General features: G+C 41.9%; 1 protein-coding gene across 2 annotated transcripts in view; it reads left to right on the plus strand.

The window, feature by feature from the left end:
- The window catches only part of BAZ1B (bromodomain adjacent to zinc finger domain 1B), an 86,521-nt gene that overhangs the window by 19,755 nt on the left and 47,239 nt on the right, over window positions 1–19,527 (plus strand). The window contains exons 4-6 of one of the 2 annotated variants that reach the window (XM_010387455.2): window positions 5,962–6,163; window positions 12,677–12,798; window positions 15,666–15,863. In XM_010387455.2, coding sequence (XP_010385757.1) covers window positions 5,962–6,163; window positions 12,677–12,798; window positions 15,666–15,863 — 522 coding nt within the window. The remainder of the gene's footprint in view (window positions 1–5,961; window positions 6,164–12,676; window positions 12,799–15,665; window positions 15,864–19,527) is intronic. The other variant, XM_010387456.2, reaches the window with a different exon arrangement.

Genomic DNA, 19,527 nt, shown 5'->3' on the forward strand with positions numbered 1-19,527 from the left:
AAAGAATAGCTGCTGTTGTTGAGGAGTACTTTGGTAGTGAGAGAAAACTGTAACTGTAACCAGCCTCCTAGGGAGGCATTTGGGAATAAAACACCCTAACGATGCTTTACTTCCATGTCCTGGTTTTCTGCTGATGCTCCCTATGAACTGAACTCACCAGAATCTAGTGGGCAATGGGAGTTTTGGTGGAGGCTGTAAAGGTCAGCCTATTTAAGCATAGAGCCAGGTAGAGAAGGATGGAAATGGATTTGACGTGGCAAAACGAAAATATTTTGTACACATCTGCAAGGTGAAAGAAGAAATGTTTGAGGGAAGATGGGCTGAACCCAGTGGCTCCTGCCTATAATCCCAGTACTTTGGGAGGCTGAGAGAGAAGGATGGCTTGAAGCTAGGAGTTTGAGACCAGCCTGGGCAACATAGGGAGACCCCGTTTCTACAAAAAATAAAAATTGACTGTATGTGGTAGTGCATGTCTGTAGTCCCAGCTACTTAGAAGACTGAGGCAGGAGGATTGCTTGAACCCAGGAGTTCAAGGCTACAGTGAACTATGATTACACCACTGTACTGCAGCCTGGGCAACATAGCAAGACCCTGTCTCAAAAAAAAATATGTTTGAGGAAAGGGAAGAGATACTAAGGAGCTATGTATGTCCATAAACATGAAAATATGTTTAAACTCATCAATAATGCAGGAAATCTAGTCGAAACTATAGTGAGATAATGTATACACATCAGATTAATAAAGAAAAAAAACTCACTGCCAAGTTTTGACAGGAATGTGGAATTGCTCATAGTGTAAATAGCACATTTATTTTGGTAAGCACTTGGCATTGCTGAAAACAATCGGATATTATATATTATACCCTTTGACTAAGGATTTTTTCTTGAGTATTTACCCTCAATTTTGCCGCAGGAGATTTGTGTAAGTATATTAATAGAATTGTTCGTAGTAGTCCGATGAGGAGATAACCCAAGTAGCCATCAGTAGTTGAATGGATAAACAAATTGTTAAGCCACAGAATACTCTATAGCAGAAAAAATGTGAACTTGAAAGAAGTCACAAAAGAATACAGTATGATTACATTTATAGAAGTCTCATCAAAGCAGGCAAAACTAACTAACTCAGAATGTTTGTTAGCACTGTCAGGAGGAGAGGAGAGGGTTGTTTCTACCTGAGCGTAGGCTTACTGGGAGATTCTGAGGTACTGTTAATATTCTTTTCTTTTTTGAGACAGGGTCTGGCTCTGTCACCTAGGCTGGAGTGCAGAGGCGCAACCTTGGCTCACTGCAACCTCCACTTTGCAGGCTCAAGCCATCCTCCCACCGCAATCTCCCACGTAGCTGGGGCTGTAGCTATAGTGTCTGGCTAATTGTATTTTTTTCCCCCTCATCCTACAGTCCAAAAGCACTGGCTAATTTTTGTATTTTTTGTAGAGACAGGGTTTTGCCAACTTGCCAAGACTGATCTCGAACTCATGAGCTCAAGCGATCCTCCTGCTTTGGCCTCCCAAAGTGTTGGGATCACAGGTGTGAGCCACTGGGCCTGGCCTTTTTTTTTTTTTTTTTTTTTGAGACGGAGTCTCGCTCTATCGCCCAGGCTGGAGTGCATTGGCCGGATCTCAGCTCACTGCAATCTCTGCCTCCCGGTTTCACACCATTCTCCTGCCTCAGCCTCCCGAGCAGCTGGGACTACAGGTGCCCGCCACCTCTCCCGGCTAGTTTTTTGTATTTTTAGTAGAGACAGGGTTTCACCGTGTTAGCCAGGATGGTCTCGATCTCCTGACCTTGTGATCCACCCGTCTCGGCCTCCCAAAGTGCTGGGATTACAGGCTTGAGCCACCGCGCCCGGCTGGGTCTGGCCATTATTAATGTTAAGTACTTTAATCTGTATGGTGGGTACACAGGTGTTCATTATTTATAAAAACGTTTTGCACTCTTAAGTGTGATAAAAAATAAGAAGTAGATATGATGGACATTGGAAGGGTGCCACAAACATTGTCTCAAGCGCCATATAGAGGTATTTATTGATGACCTGCTATGTAGAGAGCATATTTTGGGTGCTGGAAAAACAGTGGTGACCAAAATCAACAGTTGTTTTGGGGTGTTTAGCATTGGTGATGAGGCCAGGTGTGGTGACTCACGCCTGTAATCCAAGCACTTTGGGAGGCCGAGGCAGACAGATCACGAGGTCAGGAGTTCGAGACCAGCCTGGCCAACGTAGTGAAACGCCGTCTCTACTGAACATACAAAAATTAGCCAGGCATGGTGGCACGTGCCTGTAGTCCCAGCTACTTGGGAGGCTGAGGCAGGAGAATCGCTTGAACCCAGGAGGTAGAGGTTGTAGTACGCCAAGATCGCACCACTGCCCTCCAGCCTGGGCGACAGAGCGAGACTACGTCCCAAAAAAAAAAAAAAAAAAAAAAAATTGGTGATGAGACTTATGAAAGAAAAGCACAGGATATTTATTGAAGTTTATAATCAGGGGAATCAGAATTGGTGTTGTCCTCCTCCTCTGAGGAGGCAACATTTAAAGTGAAACCTATAGGTTGAGTAGGATATATCCATGGGAGAAGGGGACATTGAGTATTTCAGGGAGAGAGAACAGGGTGTGTGAAGGCCCTTAGGCAAAAGGGAACTTGATGGTCAGGAACGGGGTTTCTCAATGTTAGCATTACAGACTTTAGGACAGATGATTCTAGTGGATGCTGTCCTGTGCATTGTAGGGTATTTAGCAGCATACCTGGCCTCTACCCTCTAGATGCCAGTAGCACCCGAGTTGTGAAAATCAGACATTGCCATATGTCTTGGGGAAAGGAAAAGAGGGATGACAGAATTACCCCTGTATTGTACTGGGAAAACCATTGTACTAGAAGAACAGAGAAAAATCAATGTGGCTAGACTATGTAAGGAGGGAGGATGGTGGCAATGGTAGTATCAGGTAGCCAAGGGCTAGATCTTGTATAGGTCCTCAAAGGTTAGGTCATGGTTTGAACTCTGTTGTTTTTGGTTTTTGATTTATCATAAGGCTTACTTTGCAAAACTGGTTTGAACTCTGTTTTTTTTTTTTGTTTGTTTTTGTTTTTGTTTTTGTTTTTGAGGCAGAGTTTTGCTTTTGTTGCCCAGGCTGGAGTGCAGTGGTGTGATAGCTCACTGCAACCTCCGCCTCCCTGGTTCAAGTGATTCTCCTGCCTCAGCCTCCTGAATAGCTGGGATTACAGGCGCCTGCCACCATGCCCGGCTAATTTTTGTATTTTTAGTAGAGACAGAGTTTCACCATGTTGGCCAGACTGGTCTCAAATTCCTGACTTCAGGTGACCCACCCACCTCGGCCTGCCAAAGTGCTAGGATTACAGGCATGAGCCACTGTGCCCGGCCTGATTTGAACGCTTTTTTTATTTTATTTTATTTTATTTTTGAGACGGAGCCTCGCTGTGTCGCCCAGGCTGGAGTGCAGTGGCCGGATCTCAGCTCACTGCAAGCTCCGCCTCCCGGGTTCACACCATTCTCCTGCCTCAGCCTCCCGAGTAGCTGGGACTACAGGTGCCCGCCACCTCGCCCGGCTAGGTTTTTGTATTTTTTAGTAGAGACAGGGTTTCACCGTGTTAGCCAGAATGGTCTCGATCCCCTGACCTTGTGATCCGCCCGCCTCGGCCTCCCAAAGTGCTGGGATTACAGGCTTGAGCCACTGCGCCCGGCCTGGTTTGAACTCTTTTTTCTTTTTTGAGACGGAGTCTCACTCTGTCGCCCAGGCTGGAGTGCAGTGGCCGGATCTCAGCTCACTGCAAGCTCCGCCTCCCGGGTTCACGCCATTCTCCTGCCTCAGCCTCCTGAGTAGCTGGGACTACAGGCGCCCACCACCTCGCCCAGCTAGTTTTTTGTATTTTTTTAGTAGAGACGGGGTTTCACCGTGTTAGCCAGGATGGTCTCGATCTCCTGACCTCGTGATCTGCCCGTCTCGGCCTCCCAAAGTGCTGGGATTACAGGCTTGAGCCACCGCGCCCGGCCTGGTTTGAACTCTTAATGAGCATTGGAAAAACTTTGTATTTTTTGTTTTTATTTTTATTTTGTGAGATAAGGTCTCACTGTGTTGCTCAAACTTGAGTGTGGTGCACAGTCATAACTGACTTCATCTTCGACATCCTAGGCTCAAGTGACCCTCTTACCTCAGCCTCCCTAGTAGCGGGGATCACTGGCCATGCACCACCTTGCCTAGAAAAATTTTTTGTATGTTTTGTAGAGACGAGGTTTCACCATGTTACCCAGGCTAGTCTTGAACTCCTGGGCTCAAGCAGTCCGCCCACCTTGGCCTCCCAAAGTGCTGGGACTACAGTCGTGAGCCACCATGCCTGGCCAGTGTTTTTGTTTACTTAACAGTATTTTTCGAAGAGCAGTTTTTAGTTTTGTTGAGGCTGAATAGAAAAGCAAATAAACCTTAAATATATCTATAATTATATTAAACATAAGTAGTCTAAACATTTCAGTTAAAAGGTAGACATTGACCAGGTATGGTGTGTGCCTATAGTCCCAGTTACTTAGGAGGCTGAGACGAGAGAATTGCTTGAGCCCAGAAGTTTAAGGACAGTCTCGGCAACATAACAAAAATCTCGTTTCTTTAAAACAATAACAAAACGGTAGAAATTCTCATTTTGGGCAGAAAAAGCAACACCAAATGGTATTGCTTTGTGTGTATAAGAGAGATACACATAGAATAAAAGTGAAAGAATGGAAAAATAAATACCATGTTAACATAAGTGAAAAGACATCTGAAGGGGCTATGTAAGTATCAGAGGATAGATTTCAGATTAAAGAATGTAACCAGGGATAAAGAACTAGCAAGTCATTTTTTTTTTTCTTTTTTTTTTTTTAGCAAGTCATTTTTTAATGAAAAAAGGAGTCATTTTGTCAAGAGGACAAAGGTTTGCATCCCCCAATCCCCCAAGATAGGGTCTCACCCTGTCACCCAGGCAGGAGTGTGGTGGCACTGTCATAGCTTACTGCAGCCCAAAAAAACTGGGCTCAAGCTATCTTCCTGCCTCAGTCTCCTCAGTAGTTAAGACTATGGGCCCACGCCATCATGCGTGGCTAATTTTATTTTATTTTGTAAAGATGGGGTCTCCCTGTGTTGCCCAGGGTAGCCTCAAATTCCTGGGCCTGGACGGGCATGGTGGCTCATGCCTGTGATCCTGGCCCTACACAATTGATTTTTGACAGAGGTGGAAAGGTAATTAAGTGGAGAAAGGTGTACTTCAACAAATGGTTCTGGAATAATTGGATATCCGTATATAGTTGTTTTCTTTCTTTCTTTCTTTCTTCCTTTTTTTTTTTTTAATGTAGGCCAGGCACGGTGTCTCACGCCTGTAATCCCAGTCCTTTGGGAGGCTGAGACGGGCAGATCACTTGAGGTCAGGAGTTCGAGATCAGCCTGGCCAACATGGCAAAACCGTGTCTCTACTAAAAATACAAAAACTAGCCTGGCATGGTGGTGCCTGCCTGTAGCCCCACCTACTCGGGAGACTGAGGCAGGAGAATGGCTTGAACCCAGGAAGCGGAGGTTGCAGTGAGCTGAGATAGCACCACTGCATTCCACCCTGGGTGACAGAGAGAGACTGTGTCTCAAAAATAAATAAATAAAAAATAAATAAATACATAAAATGTAAATTATTGAACTGTATTCACATATTTTAGGCTGGTACCGTGATTGCCCTTTGGCCTTGTATATTGGCATAGTACATGAATCATGAACCATGAACCTAGATTGTGATCATTTCATTGTTTTAGGGTGTCATATTTCAACCTAGAAGTCTGAGAAGTAAAGTTGGAAACAGTTCATTGTACTTGGGTACTTTACTGTTTCAATCACTTTTTGTTGAGGAGCATGTATATTGGATGATATATTCTAAATATCTTCAGGTTTCTGATTCTTATTGATTATCTCTGATTTTCTCTACTGTCTCCTTTATAGGTTGGGAAGGAGAAAATGCTCAAGGTGAAGATTGTGAAGATTCATCCTTTGGAGAAAGTGGATGAAGAGGCCACTGAGAAGAAATCGGATGGTGCTTGTGATTCTCCATCAAGTGACAAAGAGAATTCCAGTCAGATTGCTCAGGACCATCAGAAGAAGGAGACAGCTGTGAAAGAGGATGAAGGAAGGAGAGAAAGTATTAGTATGTTTGATGCTAGCTTTCCTTAGTGTTTTATGAGATCCTGTTTATTTTATTATGAACATATCTTTTAGGGTTCTCTAGCAACTAAATGTGTGATTTTTTTTATGTAGACATGGTTTTGTTAATTTATGATTCATAGAACAACTAAAATGTCCACAACATGAATCAAGACTTGAATCTCCCTAAATAATTAAGACCATTTGGAAGTCGTTTCCTCTAGTTGCTTAGAAATCTGTGTGCAGGGCCAGGTGCTGTGGCTCATGCCTGTAATCCCAGCACTGGGAGGCTGAGGAGGGCAAATCATCTAAGGTCAGGAGTTCGAGACCAGCCTGGTCAACATGGTGAAACCCTGTCTCTACTAAAAATACAAAAATTGGCGGGTTGTTGTGGCGCACGCCTGTAATCCCAGCTACTCGGGAAGCTGAGGCAGGAGAATCTCTTGAACCGAGGAGGCGGAGTTTGCAGAGAACTGAGATCGCAGCATTGCACTCAGGGCCACAAGGGCAAAACTCCATCTCCAAAAAAAAAAAAAAAAAAAAAAGTTGTGTGTACATTGCTAGCTACCCAAGATGGCAAAGAAAGAAAGTTTGCTTTCCTTTTGTCTTGAAGTGGAAATGGGTACTTATGTGTTGGGGGGTAATCAAGGTAGGAAGAGCAAATTCTAATACTGCTCTAATGATTACCTAAAACCATCACATTGGCTTATAGTACAGCTCACACTTGAACAACATGAGTTTGAACTGCACAGGTCCACGTATAAATGGAATTTTTCTTTTTAATAGCACTTGTCCATCTCTCAATATTTTTTCAATGAATGTATTGGAAAATTTTTTGGAGGCTTGTGACAGTTTGAAGAAACTCAGACGAACTGAGTACCCTAGAAATATTGAAAAAAAGAACAAAAAGGTATGTCATAAATGCATAAAATACATGTAGATACTAGTCTGTTTTATCATTTACTACCATAAAATATATGCAGAAATCTATTATAAAAAGTTAAAATTTATCAGAACTTACACAAACAGACCATACATGGCACTATTCTCAGTCAAGAGAAATGTGAAGATTCAGTATTAAATAATAACGAAATAAAATGAACTGTAGTACATACTATACTACTGTAATCATTTCCTAGTGACCTGTTGCAGTTGCAGTGACCTCAGTCATCTTATGTGATGCTAGTTCATCTCTCTAGTAAATTGCTAATTGTCCTACTCTCCTTTTTTGGCTTTTCATAGATAAGGTCTTGTTCTGTCACCCAGGCTGGAGTGCAGTGGCATGATCATGGCTCACTGCAGCCTCGACATTCCTGGCTCAAGTGGTCCTCCCACCTCATCTTCCCAAGTAGCTGGGACTGTAGGCATGCACCACCACACCCAGCTAATTTTTGTAGGTTTTATTTATTTATTTATTTATTTTTTGAGATGGGAGTCTGGCTCTGTCACCCAGGCTGGAGTGCTGTGGCCGGATCTCAGCTTACTGCAAGCTCCGCCTCCTGGGTTCACGCCATTCTCCTGCCTCAGCCTCCCGGGTAGCTGGGACTACAGGCGCCGCCACCTCGCCCGGCTAGTTTTTTGTAGTTTTTTTTTTAGTAGAGACGGGGTTTCACCGTGTTAGCCAGGATGGTCTCAATCTCCTGACCTCATGATCCACCCGTCTCGGCCTCCCAAAGTGCTGGGATTACAGGCTTGAGCCACTGCGTCCAGCCTGTAGGGTTTTTTGTTGTTGTTGTTGTTGTTGTTTGTTTTGTTGTTTTTTGTTTTGTTGAGATCAGTTCTCACTATATTGCTCAGGCTTGTCTTGAACTCCTGAGCTCAAGCAATCCTCCTGCCTTGACCTCTTTTTTTTGAGACAGGGTCTTACTGTGTTGCCCCTAGGCTGGAGTGGAGTGTTGTGATCACAGCTTACTGCAGCCTGGACCTCCTTGCGGCCTCGGCCTCATGCTATTACAGGCATGACCCACTGTGCCTGTCTGTATACACAGATTTTTGACTACAAGAGGAGGAGAGGTCAGAGCCCTAATCCCTGTGCTGTTCAAGGGTCAATTGCACTTTCTTGTCTCCATAATCTGTAATTTAAGTCCCTCACATGGGAGCAGGTAAAATCCTGAAACTGTGATATCCTAGGGACCTGGAGACTCTAACAATAATGTTTTTAAAGTTGAAGAATTGAGATTTGGCTCACTGGGAAGACCGTTCAGCCTCTAAGGCCTTCATTAATAAAGAATTTGGCCGGGCGCGGTGGCTCAAGCCTGTAATCCCAGCACTTTGGGAGGCCGAGACGGGTGGATCACGAGGTCAGGAGATCGAGACCATCCTGGCTAACACGGTGAAACCCCGTCTCTACTAAAAAATACAAAAAACTAGCCGGGCGAGGTGGCGGGCGCCTGTAGTCCCAGCTACTCGGGAGGCTGAGGCAGGAGAATGGCGTAAACCCGGGAGGCGGAGCTTGCAGTGAGCCGAGATCCGGCCACTGCACTCCAGCCTGGGCGGCAGAGCGAGACTCCGTCTCAAAAAAAAAAAAAAAAAAAAAAAAAAAAAGAATTTGACTGGACTCGGTTATTGTTGCCTCCAAAAATGTAGGTGTACCAAGTGTTTGGTGTGTATTGGTCTCCCTCCCCATGAATGTTAGAGAATCAGATAATATTCGCTCACTGTTTAACTGGTACAAACTTTGCATTAGAATGTGATGTTGTCTGTCTCCCATTCTGTTTTGTGTCTCTAGATGTTTTGGATCTGTGCAGATGGTTTTCGAGGTACTTTCTTAATGTAGTTTGAAGCAGACTTCTGAGAGTGTCATTGTAGTTGGTCCACCCCAAGTTGTTTATACTTCAGTTTTGTTTTCTCCTCTGTATTGTGAATGCTAACTTGTGTGTTTTCCAGTTTCCCTCTTCTTTTTGATATTGAAGTTTTGTAATAAGGGCATTACTTGCAATTCCTTGAGGTTGAGAAGTGTTTTGGTTAGGAATGTTCTCTCTGCTTTCTGAGCATCAGTTTTATTGTGGTCTTACTTCTGCCTCTATATTCCTGAAATATTTCCTATTAAGTTTACAAGTGTCCTCTTAATTGTCAAATGCAGATATTTCTTCTTGGCTTGTGTTGGACTTTTCTGTTATATTTATTAATATTTATTGTTTTTTTAACATTTAAGTTCAAGGGTAGAAGGGCAGGGTTGTTGCATAGGTAAACTTGTGTCATAGGGGTTTGTTGTATACATTATTTCATCACCCAAGTATTAAGCCTAGTACCCATTAGTTGTTTTTCTTCAAAAAGCCCCAGTGTGTGTTGTTCCCCTCTGTGTCCATGTATTCTCATCATTTAGCTCCCACTTACAAGTGAGAACATGCAGTATTTGGTTTTCTGTTCCTGTGTTAGTTTGCAAGGATAATAGCCTCCAGGTTCATTCATGTCCCTGCAAAGGACATGATCTCATTCTTTTTTATGGCTGCATAGTATTCCATGGTGTACGTGTACCACGTTTTCTTTCTTGTGTCCATCATTGGCTTTTAGGTTGACTCCATGTCTTTGCTATTGTGAATAGTGTTGCATCTATTACATTTAATACTGTTGGTCACTCATATCTCTTAGCTTGATACCGCTGTCTCTTAGTGCTCCAGCTATTCTATTTCTTTATTTCCTTTCTTCCCTGCCATTCCTTTGACTTTTTCCATAGGATTCTATTCTTTGCCTTCTGTTTTTCAGTTTGCATAGTGTACTGTTATATGCTATTCATGCCACAGTTTGAATTCTTTTTTTTTTTTTTTTGAGACTGAGTCTCGCTCTGTCGCCCAGGCTGGAGTGCAGTGGTGCGATCTCAACTCACTGCAAGCTCCGCCTCCCGGGTTCACGCCATTCTTCTGCCTCAGCCTCCTGAATAGCTGGGACTATAGGCGCCCGCCACCACACCTGGCTAATTTCTTTCTGTATTTTTAGTAGAGATGGGGTTTCACTGTGTTAGGATGGTCTCAATCTCCTGACCTCGTGATCCGCCCGCCTTGGCCTCCCGAAGTGCTGTGATTACAGGTGTGAGCCACCGTGCCCGGCCACACAGTTTGAATTCTTAACTGTTGTAGCCTGGTGATTTCCAAGCTTGGGTAAGACTTTTAACTATTGACTTGATCTTTACTTGCCTGTCCTATATGCAGTTTATTTACTTATTTTTGAGATGGAGTCTTGCTCTGTCACCCAGGCTGGAGTGCAGTGGCGCAATTTTGGCTGACTGCAACCTTTGCCTCATGGGTTCAAGTGATTCTCCTGCTTCAGCCTCCCCAGTAGCTGGGACTGTGGGAGCACGCTACCACGCCCAGCTAATTTTGTATTTTTAATAGAGATGAGGTTTCACCATGTTGGCCAGGCTGGTCTCGAACTCTGGACCTCAGGTGATCCGCCCACCTTGGCCTCCCAGAGTGCTGGAATTACAGCCGTGAGCCACCACGCCTGACCCCTCCTTTATGCAATTTAGATTCAACATGTGTAAAGCTGAATTGACCTCACTCTTCTTGCATCCCAAGGCAGGTAAACAAGAACTGTTCTCTCCTCATTCTTTTACTTGGCTCACCATCCATCCACCTAGTCTTTAAGGCAAAAAACTTAAGATACCTTTAACATTCTCACGTCTAGTTGGTCAAGAACTAGATGCATCTTAACTCTCCTTTTGTATTATAGTTACATAAAATCAGATGTTTACTTTTGAGATAGGGTCTTGCTCTGTCACCCAGGCTAGGGTGCAGTGGTGTGGTCATAGCTCACTGCAGCCTCAACTCCCAGGCTCAAGTGATCCTCCTGTCTTAGCCTCCTGAGTAGCTGAGACCACACGTGTGTATCACCACACCTGGCTAATTTTTTTGTTTGTTTGTTTAGAGACAGGATCTCACTATGTGACTAAGGCTTGATTTAAACTCCTGGGCTGAAGCAGTCTTCCCACCTCAGCTTCCCAGAGTTCTGGGATTACCTGTGTGAGCCTCTGTGCCCAGCCTAATTCAGACGTTCAGCATTGTATTTTCTAATTTCCTTATCTTCAGTCTCAACTTTCCATTTTATATTCGTCTTCTTTTTTTTTTTTTTTTTTTTTTGGAGACAGAGTCTTGCTCTGTTGCCCAGGCAGGCTGGAGAGTGCAGTGGCATCATCTCGGAGCACTGCAACCTCCACCTCCTGGGTTCAAGCAATTCTCCTGCCTCAGCCTCCCGAGTAGCTGGGATTACAGGCGTGTGCCACCATGCTCAGCTAATTTTTTTCCTATTTTTTGTAGAGACGGGGTTTCACCGTGCTGGCCAGGCTGGTCTTGAACTGTTGACCTCAAATGATCCTCCTGTCTTGGCCCGTTAAGTGCTGGGATTACAGGCACAAGCCACTGTGACGGGCCCCATTTTATGTTGATCTTTCCAAAATGCACTGTAATTAGTTATAGCCACAGACTGTCATTGGTTCTTTAGTGCTAGGAAGACAAATTCTAATCTCTTTAAATGGTATACAAGACCCTTTCTAATTATGGCCCTGGCTTACCTTTTTAAATTTTTTTGACTCTAGTACACATCATATTTAACCACACCTCATTGCTTGCAGTCTCTGAAGAGGTCATGTGCTTTATTGGTAGTATTCTTTTTTTTTTTTTTTTTTTTTTTAGACAGGGTCTCACTCTGTCTCCTAGCCTGGAGTGCAGTCGCAAGATCAGGGCTCACTGCAACCCTGACCTCCCAGGCTCAAGCCATCCTACCCTAGCCGCCCAAGTAGCTGTGATTACAGGCGTGTGCCACCACACCTGGCTAATTTTTTGTATTTTTTGTAGAGACGGTTTCACCATGTTGCCCAGGCTGGTCTCGACCTCCGGGACTCAGGGGATCCGCCTACCTTGGCCTCCCAAAGTGCTGGGATTACAGGTGTGAACTACCACAGCTGTCCCAAGTCATATTCTTACTCATCTTTCTACTTGCCTTCCAGAATAAGTTAGTATTTCTTCTCTGTGTTCTCGTAGTGTTTTTCTTTTTTGTTTTTTTTGAGATGGAGTTTCCGCTCTTGTTGCCCAGGCTGGAGTGCAGTGGCGTGATCTCGGCTCACTGCAACTTCTGCCTCCCAGGTTCAAGCGATTCTCCTGCCTCAGCCTCCTCAGTAGCTGGGATTATAGGGATGTGCCCCCAAGCCCCGCTAATTTTGTATTTTTGGTAGAGATGGGGGTTTCTTTATGTTGATCAGGCTGGTCTCGAACTCCCGACCTCAGGTGATCCACCCACCTCAGCCTCCCAAAGTGCTGGGATTACAGACATGAGCCACTGTGTCCAGCCTCTCATAGTGTTTTTCTTTACCAACTTCTATTATGCTGTTTACCACATTGTAGTTTTTTACTTGGTGACTTTCCTCATAGACTTTAACTCCTTGAAGTTAAGACATTATGATTCATTTTTGTGCTACGTCACCCAGTGCGTAGTGAAGAGCAGACGTTCAGTTAAGACTTGCTAATGAGTGAATGAAAAGGATTAAAATAATTATGTTTTTCACAATTTTCTATGATTTGACTAGATGACAGAGCACGTAGATCGCCACGAAAACTTCCTACTTCATTAAAAAAAGGAGAAAGGAAATGGGCTCCTCCAAAATTTCTGCCTCACAAATATGATGTGAAACTACAAAATGAAGATAAGGTTAGTTGACACTTTACATTAAACTTTTTACATGTGATAGATGTTCTTTAAGAAAATATCATAGGGTTGCTTTTGTTGGAGAATATGTGCTAAAGAAAAATGCAAATAAATATCTTTGTACAGCAGATTCTGAGTGGTTTTCTAGTTACAGTAGTTAATGACTTCAGGTTAATGTAAATTATATTTTCTTTCCTAGAAGATAGCATGCTTTTCCTCTTTTTTATATAGGAATTACTAGGGTATCATTTGTGCTTGAAACTCAGTTTGAAAATTAAGAATCTGTTCCCAGCAGTTACAGACTTTCCAAGGAAATCATTCTTCCCAGTTAAAAGTGGAGCAGTCATTTGTTAATTAAACTCAGACGTTGAGTCAACTCTTCTCAGTGCTTTTACAAGGAACCTTATAAAACTACAAGCTAATAACCTACAATAGTAAATATTCTCAAATTAATTCAGTGTTATATTTATTCTAAGATGTTCAGTTTTTATTTTATTTTTTTTAACTTGTCCAGAGTCAGGATGTAAGTTAAAATCAATTGGTAAGAGTTTTTTTCATAGTGGCATATAAAATAATGGGTTTTGGGCTGGGCGCCATGTTACTTTTCAGGTACTCCTACACCACCTGTATATGTAGAATCTTAGAAAGAGGTGGATTAGCAGACTGGGTGTGGAAGGCAGTGCACATTTGTCTTCAGATGTAACCATTTTACAGAAGAAACAGCTAAGACCTGAGAAGTTTAGTAAATGTCAAAGTTCTTGATTCAGTAAATGAGATTGGGAAGGATTATAACCCAAATCTTTTGCTGCTTTATTTACATTGTTTTGTTCCTGCCTCAGAATATGGACAAGTCCAATTCTATTCTGACTGTTGGTTTTATGGTTTGTGATCAGAAGCCTTGGCTGGGTTGTTAGGAATTTTTTTTTTTTTTCTTTTTTTTTGAGTCAGAGGTTTGTTCTCATTGCCCAGGCTGGAGTGCAATGGCACTATCTTGGCATACTGCATCCTCTGCCTCCTGGGTTCAAGTGATTCTCCAGTCTCAGCCTCCCAAGTAGCTAGGATTACAGGCATGCATCACCACACCTGACTCATTTTGTATTTTTTGTAGAGACAGGGTTTTACCATGTTGGCCAGGCTGATCTCGAACTCCCGACCTCAGGTGGTCTGCACCCCTTGGCCTCCCAAAGTGCTGGGATTACAAACGTGAACCACTATTCCTGGCCTAGGTGTTTCTTTTTTTTTTTTTTTTTTTTTTTTTGTCTCTTTTGAGATGGAGTCTTGTTCTGTCGCTCAGGCTGGCGTACAATGGCGCGGTCTCGGCTCACTACAGCGTCTGCCTCTCGGGTTCAAGCGATTCTCCTGCCTCAGCCTCACGAGTATCTGGGATTACAGGCGCACGCCGCCATCCCTGCCTAATTTTTGTATTTTTAGTAGAGACGGATTTTCACCGTGTTGGCCAGGCTGGTCTTGAACTCCTGACTTTGTGATCCACCTGCCTCGGCCTCCCAGAGTGCTGGGATTACAGGCATGAACCACTGTGCCCAGCCAGGATTTTTTTTATATTTGAATATTGGATATTGTTAAATACAATTTTTCACAGACTTTCTTCTCATTCAGCAAGGTAGCTGATTAAAACATGCTTAGTTTTAACCACTTGCCTAAGTATCACTTGTATTCTTATTGATGAGCCCTATTGATATAGATGGTATTTTGTTCACAAAGAGTAAGTTGATTTTAGGAAGAAAGAAAATGCAAATAAGAAAGAGATGATATCTGTTGTCATGCTCAGAGATAATTGGTGAATATAGATTTAGTAAATGGTAGTTAGCTCCTAAGTGACTTTTTAAAAAAAAAAAAATTTGTTTTCCTTCCTTCTCTGTTTCCTGCTATTAAGTGACTTTTAAAAGTAGAACTATTCTGTCTATATTATTTTATAACTTAATTTGTTCATTTATTGTGTACTAAGCATCTGTAATGTCATTAAACTTTCTTCCAAAGCAGTGTTTTCAGATTTTAATGTGTGTGATAGTCACCAGGGGAGCTGATTACACATGTTGATTCCTAACCTTTACTGCCAGAGAGTCATAAGATTCATTAAGTGTGTGGTGAGGCCCAAGCATTGCATTTTAATAGCACCCTAGATGATTCTGATGAATTTTTCTGGGTTGAGAAACTTTTTTCTTAGGACTGGAGTGTCCATTATATGTACATATTTTCATTTAACAAATCCCTTATTGATGTACCTTTAGGTAATAACCCTCAACCCCTTCCTCACATTTTTGCTATTAAAAGCATTTGATGATGACTTCGTCCATTTACTTCCTAAGATAAATTCTTAACGAGAGGAATTGCTGAAAGGGTATACATATTTTTAGAAAACTTTGATACATATTGACAGATTGCCTAAGGATATTTTTAAATTGATGTTCTGTCTCTGAAAATTATTCTCCGTTTTTTCTCTTTTTTTAAGAGATAGGGTCTCACTCTGTTGCCCAGGCTGGAGTGCATTGGTGTGACCATAGCTCACTATAGCCTCGATCTCCTGGGTTCAAGTAATTCTGCTTCAGCCTCCCAAATAGCTAGGACTATTGGCATGTTTTGATATTTGTACGCAGAGGGTCTTTTTATATTTCCCAGGCTGATCTCTAACTCCTGGCCTCAAACGGTCTTTACACCTTGGTCTCCTGAGTTGATGAGATTACAAGTGTAAGATACCATCTCTGGCCAATTTTTTGGTTTTTTTTCTAATTTGTAGCTCTATTGATGTAGATGGAATTTTGATTTTTCTGGAGAGAACATATATTGCTTGTTCTCGTTTGGGTAATTACTTTTTACCCCAGTGGTGAGTTATTTATTTGTTTTTAACCTAGATCATCAGTAATGTGCCAGCAGACAGCTTGATTCGTACAGAGCGCCCACCAAATAAGGAGATAGTTCGATACTTTATACGGCATAATGCATTACGAGCTGGTACTGGTGAAAATGCACCTTGGGTCGTAGAAGATGAATTGGTGAAGAAATATTCTCTGCCCAGCAAGTTCAGTGACTTTTTACTTGATCCATACAAGGTAAGGTCACTGTTAATTTTTGGACAGCAGGATAAAGCATCATTATTTCTTTGATGGCTCCATTATATTTATATTTATAGCAGATTTTGAACTCTAACATCAGATAATGAATTAAAAATTTTTCAGGTATATCTGTTTCATATAGGTTGTGATGTGAGGTTGGTAGGGGAGAGGCCACATTGAGTATCTTCCCCAGTTCAATTTATTTTTTATTAGGCTAGCATAATTTAAAAACTCTATATACATGTGCTTTTGTGCCTCAGACCCTTTTTGGAATGAGGTATAGTATAAATACAAAAAGTATTTTGTTAACTAGTTACTAAGAATGAAAACTGATTTTGCATGTCAGACAAGATGATCACATACAGTGGCAACCTTAAAAAGAACCTGGAATGAGAAGCACTGTGTGTGATAGGTTAGTGGGAAACCTAGTATTTTCCTCTTGAAGAGTAATTTTGTTTTTTTTTATTTGAGATGGAGTCTCACTGTGTCACCCAGGCTGGAGTGCAGTGGTGTGATCTCTGTTCACTGCAGCCTCCTCCTTCTCAGCCTCCTGAGTAGCTGGGATTACAGGCATACACCACCACACCCAGCTAATTTTTGTACTTTTAGTAGAGATGGGGTTTCGCCATGTTGGCCATGCTGGTCTCGAGCTCCTGACCTCAAGTGATCTGGCTGCTTCGGCCTCCCAAAGTACTGGTATTACAGATGTGAGCCACCACGCCCGACCGAGAAGGAGTAATTTTAAAAATCATCTCTTTTGATTTTCAAAATACTTTTATGAAGTTATATGTTTCATTTTACAGATGGGGAATCTGAGACCTGGTCTAATCAGAACCAACAGAAAGTGATGACAAGACTTAAGACGCTGGTCTAGGATTTCTGATTTTCTTTTCCATTTCAAACTTTATCTGATAAGGTGTTTTTTTTTAATTTAGGTTTTGAAAGTACTTAATGCTTCTTTCATTGGTAAATTTAACATAGCATACTGGCTGGTAATTTTCATCTTGGTCTCTGGGCCAGAGTAGAACCAGAAAAGGGCTCTTGATCCATTAAAACTAGGTCACATTTCCAGGATTTCTTTTTTTCCCATTTCATTTAATTATGAAAATATAAAGACATCTTAAGTCATCACAACTAAATTAGCTCAGTTTTCTTGATTATGATGACAAAAGCATATTGAAAAATAATTTTGTTTCTCCAAAACATGGTAAAGACCTCCAGTCATAGTGTTAGCACTTAGTGATTTTCTTATTCTAGACCAACAAGATAAGTGGTGTCTTCTGTTAGGCTCTTTAAATTTTTATTATTTGCTTAAAAGGAAAAATTTAGAAAGCAATTGGCTTTTTCTAGTTCAGGACTAAATTTTCCATGGAACTATAATTTTTTCTTAGATGTTCGTTTTTGTTTATTGAAGAGAAATTTGGGTTCACTGTCATTTTGTTGCCACAGAGTTTGGAACCATGATTCAACTTTCTCTGGTCTTCACATGAGATTACTGTCTTAACTGTATGAGAACTCTATGAAACCATCTCTAAATGGGTTTTAGACTAATTCTTGGATTACTTGAGTCCTTAAATATTTTCCTCTTTTCTAATCTTACAGCTCTCTTTTTATGTATTTTAGTTTAGTGATTCAGTATGTGAATAATGTGAAAGACTCTTTTTATGGGTAAAAGATTTTTTGAGTTTCCTAAGACATAAAAGTCGATCCAGTCTTATTTCTTACTTTAGAGACAGGGTCTTGCTGTGTTGCCCAGGCTGGAGTGCAGTGGGACAATCACAGTTCACTGCATCCTGAAACTTCTGGGCTCAAGTGATCCTCCTCCCTCTGTCTCACTGGTAGCTAGGGACTACAGGCACGTACCACCACGCCCAGCTGATCCACAATTTTTGTAGGAGAGAGAGACTAGAACTCTAGGAACTTATAACCTGAAAGGTAATTTCTGAAGAAATAAGCTTCTCCCAGAATTTCTAGTGGGGGCTTAAATTACTAATATTATGAAATTTGGCTATAATTTAGGTTGAAACTAGGAAATGGAAGCTTGCTTGGACTAAAATGCTATAAGAGGGCAGTGATTTTACTCAGAAAACTTAAGACTCATGTAAAATATTGGTTTACAGAGGTAAAGGCTTATACTCAGGTTTATTATTTGTTTTCCCTATCTTAAACAATAATTTCTTATTTTCCAATACTACTTGACATGTCACTGATTGTTTTTTGTTTATAAGCTGTGTTTTTCCTATTTATAAAATTAGTACTTTGGCTTCTCAGCCAGGGCAAAACATAGTAAAGAACATAGATAAGTAGAACTTAAAACATTGCTTTGGATTCTTTATCTAGAAGAAATTTAAAATAATCTGTTGAGAATTAAAGTTGATCACAGAGGACCCATCCATCCAAAGGCCTGGGATATTTTCTCTCTCTGTATACCCTTTGGATTTTGTAGAATGTAATGTTGTATCAGGCTCTGAGTACATTTACTGTAGAGAGAGACCAGGTGTAAAGAGAGGGAGTTCTGAGCAATAGTTTTAGCAGGCCGGGTGTGTGCTGCCTCACGCCTGTAATCCCAGCACTCTGGAGGCCAAGGTGGGTGGATCACGAGATCAGGAGATGGAGACCTCTACTAGAAATACAAAAAATTAGCAGGGTTTGGTGATGGGCGCCTGTAGTCCCAAGCTACATGGGAGACTGAGGCAGGAGAATTGCTTGAACCTGCGAGGCGCAGCTTATAGTGAGCCGAGATTGCGCTACTGCACTCCAGCCTGGGTAACAGAGCGAGACACTGTCTCCAAAAAAAAAAAAAAGTTTCGGCCGGGTGCGGTGGCTCAAGCCTGTAATCCCAGCACTTTGGGAGGCCGAGACGGGCGGATCACGAGGTCAGGAGATCGAGACCATCCTGGCTAACACGATGAAACCCCGTCTCTACTAAAAAATACAAAAAACCTAGCCAGGTGTGGTACCGGGCACCTGTAGTCCCCGCTATTCGGGAGGCTGAGGCAGGAGAATGGCGTAAACCCGGGAGGCGGAGCTTGCAGTGAGCTGAGATCCGGCCACTGCACTCCAGCCTGGGCGACAGAGCAAGACTCCGTCTCAAAAAAAAAAAAAAATTTTAGCAAGGGATCCATAGGGAGGGCTTACGTGGGAGAGAGGAAAATTATGTAAAGATGCAGGAATTTTTACCTGAGTACTTAATATGATGATGAGGGTGTGTTTGTGGTTTTCCAAATTCTTTCTAGAATAAAAATTACTTGAGAATAAGAACTACCTTGCTTATTTTATATCTTGTAATGTTTAGTGTAGTATGTTGCATATAATAGGTAACTGGCTATTCATTTCTTGAAGAAATTCCATTTGTTGGAGAAAAATGCCACTGACATTTGGACTTTAGGGGCAGCATAATTTTTTGTAGGCCCAATGACTTGGAGGAATGATTTATAAGGAAGTTGGGTGATAACTGTCATCTAAGATGAAATCTGCAGCTCATTTTCCTCTTGTAATACATTGAAGCCCTGTTTTGTTAGTCTCTCCATCATGTTTGAGCCCTTATTTTAGACTGATAAATCCTAGTAGGGAAACCTTTGGATTAGAGGCATAAGAAGAAAATAACACTTTAAGACATTTGGAATCCTGCATGAGTTTAACCTTGTTCTTAATATATTTT

Source organism: Rhinopithecus roxellana, chromosome 6 (genome assembly GCF_007565055.1).
Source record: "Rhinopithecus roxellana isolate Shanxi Qingling chromosome 6, ASM756505v1, whole genome shotgun sequence".
NCBI lineage: Eukaryota > Metazoa > Chordata > Mammalia > Primates > Cercopithecidae > Rhinopithecus > Rhinopithecus roxellana.